The sequence below is a fragment of the Akebia trifoliata genome, chromosome 15 (genome assembly GCF_017979445.1).
Source record: "Akebia trifoliata isolate Shusen 1 chromosome 15, ASM1797944v1, whole genome shotgun sequence".
Classification (NCBI taxonomy): Eukaryota; Viridiplantae; Streptophyta; class Magnoliopsida; order Ranunculales; family Lardizabalaceae; genus Akebia; species Akebia trifoliata.
Window position 1 is genome coordinate 23604412 of NC_141389.1, and position 6139 is coordinate 23610550.

Consider the following 6139-nt stretch of genomic DNA (forward strand, 5'->3'; position numbering starts at 1 on the left):
CTTACAAAAAATCAGCCAATTCTGAAATTTCTAACCTAGTTTATAAGTTGAAGAATTGTGAACCATAAATTGTTTAACGTTAGTTTGTAACCACTTTTCAAAGGGTTAGAAGTTTCAAAATTGGCTTGTTTTTTGTGAGGAAGATCTACTGACTATAGAAATCATCTTCACAAAATATCAGTCCATTGCAAAACTTTTTAGTTATATAGGATAAAACTTTGTATAGGATTTTGTCAAAATAACCCGACCGCGTTCGAAGGCCCTAAAGAGAGCCAAACATTTTTACAATGCATGTGTAAGAAGTTTTGGAATGAGTATGATGATCTCTATGACGAGAAGATCATCCTCGCCAAAAATCAACTCATTATGAAACTTCTAATCCTATAAAAAGTGATTTACAAAAATCAGACAGTCCAGGATTCTTCAACTTGTAGACTAGAGTTAGAAATTTCGAAATAAACTGATTTTTAGTGAGGACGATCTCTTCACCATAGAGATCATCCTCACAAAAAATCAGCTTTTTACGAAAATTTTAACTCCTATTTTGAAAAATATTTTGCTCTCTTTAAGGCCTTTGAACGCATCCCTATATATATCAACATCTATTCCCTCCCAAACCTCGTATTAAACCTAAATACATTTTATTTATTATTATTATGTTTTTAATTTGAGTTTTATCAAAATGTAATTAGGTTCATTCAACGAGCCCAACTTGCCCAATCTGACCATACAATCCAAAATTACCAAATTCAAGCTCACCCTAGTTCAATCCGATTTTAGAAGATCAAGCTTAGGTTGATCTTGGGTTAGTGAGTTTAGACCAGATGGTTGGATTGAGTTGTGCTCAAGTCAAGAGTTCTACACTTGGGTTGAGTCTAGGTTTACCCTCCAACCTGCCCAGGTTGTATCCGAAACTCAAATTGATCAACTCAACCAAGCTTTTCATAAAAATGTGCGAATCGATTCAACTTGAAAACCTACTTTTTGGTAAATCAAGTCCATTCGGACTACTGGTGAAGTTTAAAACTATGGATACTATACCAATAATGTGAGGGTACTTTTGTCATTTCACAATTTCTGTCAAAAAAAGAAAAAAAGACGACAGTCAAGGGTGTAGCATCAATTTACAAGTGCAAGGGTATCTCGAATATTCACCAACACACAAAGGGGTAATTCCTAAATTACCCCAAATGTAAAACAATCAAGAAATAGGAATCATTGGTAACAAGAGAGAGCATTCTTTTGATCCCTCTCTCTCTCTCTCTCTCTCTCTCTCAAATTAAAAGTAGGAGAAAAATGGGGTGAACAGAAATGCAATTGCTTCATGTTCCATGGAACCCAACGCACACAGAAGTGATTCCATCCCAACTTTCACAAACACTCTCATTATGTAAGAAATCCTTCTGTTTTGTTATTTTGGCTTTGATTTAATGTTTTTGATCTTTAATTCGTATCCAACTCTTCAATTTTTCGGATCCGATCGTCTCTATTTTAATCTCTCTTCAAAGCTTTCTGAAGCAAGAAATTCGACTAAAAGAGTCTGCAACCTTCTAGAATCTTCTTCTTCTTCTCAAGATTAAAAAATACAAAATCGAACAACAGATTAGAAACAAAGTTCAAAGGAAGAGAAACAGTGATGTTGGATCTTAATATTGGTGTATCTTCCGATTCGACCTTCGAAGAAGATGAGTTGACGATGATGATAATGGAGAAGAAGCTTCCAGAAGGTTCTGGAACGCAAATGGATGATTCTGGAACTTCGAATTCCTCTGTCGTTAATGCTGAAGCTTCTTACAATGGAGGAGACGAAGATTCCTTCTCCTCTTACACCAATCGCTCTCACTTCGCCTTTAACTTCGACATCATCAAAAACAAAAACTCCATCGAAGAAGACGAGAACGAGAGAGAGAATCTGACTTTGAAGTCGAGTTTCGTTACAAGGGATCTCTTCCCAGCGAGCGATGGTGGGGTCGCCTTGGGTCCGTCTTCGGCTTCGGCTTCTTCAGCGCAGCCACATTGGGTGAATCTCTCGTTCCGCAAGATTGACTCTGGTCTACCAGAAGTCAAAGTCTTACAGCCGCAACAACCTCAGGTGAAGAAAAGTAGAAGAGGGCCGAGGTCTCGTAGCTCTCAGTATCGTGGAGTGACTTTTTATCGAAGAACAGGAAGATGGGAATCTCACATCTGGTAAGAACTTTAAACAATCTTATGTTGCTTCTCAAGTTTAAATTGATCTTCGATTTTTAATGGGTTTTGCCCTTTTTTGTATATTTTGATCGAATTTTTTCCTTTTTATGATTATGGATTGTTAGAATAATCTGATTTTGCTTCTCAAGTTTAAATTGATCTTTAATCTTTTATGGGTTTTTCTCTTTTTTGTATATTTTGATTGAATTTTTTGTTTTTATGATCAGGGATTGTGGGAAACAAGTGTATTTGGGTAAGGAGTTGATCTCTCTGTTTTGGTTAAATTTCATTATCTGTTGTTCTATTTTCTTCTTATTTTGGGTTTTTTTTATTTTATGGATTTGAATGTTGGGTTTGTTAGGTGGGTTTGATACTGCTCATGCTGCGGCTAGGTAAGAATCAATTTTGATGAATACCCTAGTAATTTATAGTTGTTTTGGGTGAATTGACTCTCATTTGGGTTTTCTAATTAAAGGGCATATGATCGAGCTGCAATTAAGTTTCGAGGAGTCGATGCCGACATCAATTTCACTCTTAGTGATTATGATGAGGACATGAAACAGGTGAGGATTAGGGTAAATGTTGCTGATCGAATTTTCTTTGTGTTTTAATGGGATTTTTAAATTGGGGTTTTTTTTTTGTTTGATCCAAGTTTCAGATGAGGAACCTTACCAAGGAAGAATTTGTGCACATTCTTCGTCGCCAGAGCACAGGATTTTCAAGGGGAAGCTCAAAATATAGAGGGGTTACACTTCACAAATGTGGACGATGGGAAGCTCGTATGGGGCAATTCCTCGGCAAGAAGTAAGGAACCCACAAAATGAAATTCTGATTCTTGATGATCTTATTCTATTTTAGATGTAGATGATAGGTTTAAGCATAGTAACAAAGTTCGGATTCGACAATTACTTGGTGGGGTTTCAATTTGGTTGATTCGGATAAATTCAGGAAAGTTTTGTGAAAAAATCGTCAAAATTTCAGAGATTATACAACATATGTTTTTGGATTTCTTACCAAACCCTATCACAATCAACCTCTCTAAAAATCCTAGTCTTTTCTTGATGTTTGATTAATTCATCAATTTGTTGATTTAATCGGCTAACCCTTAATTTCGGAGAATTTTTAGAAACTTCTCATTGGGAATTATTCTTAGATGCCTTGGTAAAAGAATTATTTGGGAATTCTATTTTCAGCAATAATAATATGGTACTTGCTTGTAGGTATATATATCTTGGGCTATTCGACAGCGAAGAAGAAGCTGCAAGGTCCTACTTATCATAAATTTTTTCAACCTTCCTAATACTCAATTACTTCCCCCGAAGTCTTAATTTTGGTTTTACTAACACAGATCTCTGTTTTGGTTTTTTGGCAATCAGGGCGTATGACAAGGCAGCAATCAAATGTAATGGAAGGGAAGCAGTCACCAACTTTGAGCTGAGTACATATGAGGGGGAGATAATTTCCAAGTCTGACAATGGAGGTATTAGCTTATATCATTGGTCCTGTCTTGTTCAATGTTTTAATGGAGAATGTCAGCCTCCAAGAAATCCCTTTTATGTGAACCCATCCTTAATGTGTTTCCTAATTGCAGGCACTGACCACAATCTTGACCTGAACTTGGGAATTTCTCTGTCTTCTTCTGCTGATGGTTCAAAGGGGAATGGCAATGTGGTGGGTTTCCAATCCCAGTATGTCCCTTTCGAAATTTCCAATGCCAGGAGAGCAAGGGTAACATTCAAACTAGAAATCAAAGCTCATTCTATGTATTCCATCAATACATTTAAAACTAGGAATCACTCATTTTCAGATGTTTGAATCTTGTTAGGCAAACTTACGAAATTAGCTTACATAGTTGCACAAAATAAATAATAATTTTTAATATCTGAACTTACAAGTAGTGAGTCTTGATTTTCTTCACCCATGGATAGTTGTGGTGAAAAATTTTCATTGATTGTGCCATTGGTAATAGCTACTGATAGTCTCTACTTTGTTATTGTCTTACAGCCTTCGGCAATAGTGGGTGGTGAACTCACCCATGGCCTAGCAACGGCATCCGAGCACCCTCCCATCTGGACTGGTGCATATCCCAGTTGCTTTCCCAATTATGAGGTAATTTTTTTTATTTAATCTAATTCTCTTTGATAATTTATTTCTGGAAGGGACAAAAACACTACTATATGTCTGTCCTATCTTATCAAACTTTTAAACGAAGTCGCACCTTTAATATGTCACTGATTAGCTTCTCAATGGCTTAATTCTTTTCTTTTTTTTATCCTTTTTCTTTTAGCTTCTCTGTGTTTAATGTTTAATTTCCAGACTCAAGTTTGTGCCTTATCTCAGTTTTAATGTTTCCTTCAATCAACCATTCCTCAACTTGCCCAACCCACTGCACCACAGTGATCAATTTTGTCTTAATTAGCAATCTTCCCCTCATAGAAGATCCCCAATTTGCAATAACTAGAGTGATGTATCACTTTTGATGGCTATTGTAACCTTTTGTTCTAATTTTGAGTTTTTGAAATTTTGGCTTATTATATTTGGGAAGAATTTTTTTTAACCACATTTTAGTAGAAAAATCTTGCTAATTTGTTTGATTTAAATTGTTGGTGTATTTCATTTGTTGTGAGTTGTGACACATAGTTTATTATTGTTTCTTAAATATATAGGAAAGAGTGATAGAGAAGAGGGTCGAAGTAGGTCCACCCTTGAACTGGGCGTGGCAAATGCATGGCCACGGTGGCACGGCTACCCCAATTCCACTGTTCTCTACTGCAGCATCATCAGGATTCTCTTCTTCGTCTACCACTTCAGCCCTCCCTCCAAATAACACCACTACCCTCCATCACCCCTACCCTCCATCAAATGCCCCCACATCTCACTACATTTACAGGAGCTGATACCACCAAAATGCAACACATCTCCCTCTATACAGGAAAGATATGTTTCTGCACCCACAACATTCATGTCTCTCTTCTTATTGAAACTAGGTTTTTCATACACCAAGATCTCATATACAAGTAATCTCTCTCTCTCTCTCTTTCCCCCTTATATTGTACTTGCTGCTGCATAACACTTTAGTTATATTTGTGTATTAGAGGATTGTATGTGGTTTGGACCCTTTCTTTTAAATGGGGATCTGTAAGGATTGCATGGGTGAATTTGGCCTTCAACATTAACATGAGCTTTTGATTTACTTTATTTTGATCCCCCATATTTCCTTGGTTTTGTTTCACGTGTTCTGTGTAATTTGTATAGCTGTGGAAGTGCCATGGTTTTAAATCTCGTCCATGATTGAGATGACTTGGGCCGAGTCATCTTGATATCGGCCATGAATTGCATCTCACATCTGCAGAATCTCGCGAGGTAAATGAGTTTAGTCGGATGATATTTTGAAAATCTCGGTACGGAAATTTTGTATACTTTAATGAAAATAATTAATTATTTTTAGAATTTAAACATTTATTATCTAAATAAAATACGATTTTATAATAAATAATCTCATCTACCTTATTTTATAATAATAAAAATTATAATTATTTTCATGATTAGTCTACTACAAGAACAATAAGAGAGATCTAATCATCTAATACCTAAAGCCTTGCTGGGGGTTGTCTGTTTTATTCTTTGGAGTTGTGTTAAAGCCCGAGACACCTTGTTCTGGTGTCTACTAGTACATGTACTAGTCTACGTATGTTATTTAGGATCCTAACTTAAGAAAGATGGCTACAAGGATGGGTGCTGGTAGGTCCCACTTTATTAAATTTGGGCTGAATCCTTCTGTCACTGTGAGTACAATACAATTATTGTTATTTCTAAGAAAAAAAAAAGTTGATTTATCCTTTTTGGATTTTTGCAAACTGGTGACATGTGCCATTGACTTCAGTCTTCACTGAAAGACTAGGCGAAATTGACTTTGATGCCTGTTTTCAATCTCCAACCAAGAATCCTTCAT

At 36.1% G+C, this 6139-nt stretch overlaps 1 protein-coding gene across 4 annotated transcripts; it reads left to right on the forward strand.

Moving 5' to 3' along the window:
- The first annotated feature begins 1233 nt into the window (after positions 1-1233).
- On the forward strand, positions 1234-5385 carry LOC147384675 (APETALA2-like protein 3). Of its 4 annotated transcripts, XM_086426149.1 has the most exons (11): positions 1234-1390; positions 1509-2187; positions 2415-2440; positions 2549-2579; positions 2663-2750; positions 2840-2991; positions 3408-3452; positions 3564-3667; positions 3779-3915; positions 4192-4296; positions 4854-5385. In XM_086426149.1, exons 2-11 carry the CDS (start codon positions 1637-1639, stop codon positions 5082-5084), a joined length of 1470 nt encoding a protein of 489 aa, XP_086282275.1. In that variant the 5' UTR covers positions 1234-1390; positions 1509-1636; the 3' UTR covers positions 5085-5385. The 4 variants fall into 4 exon arrangements, with proteins under 4 accessions (XP_086282275.1, XP_086282277.1, XP_086282274.1 ...); XM_086426151.1 differs by having other exon boundaries at positions 1245-2187; positions 3779-3858; XM_086426148.1 differs by having other exon boundaries at positions 1246-2187.
- Positions 5386-6139: the final 754 nt, after the last annotated feature.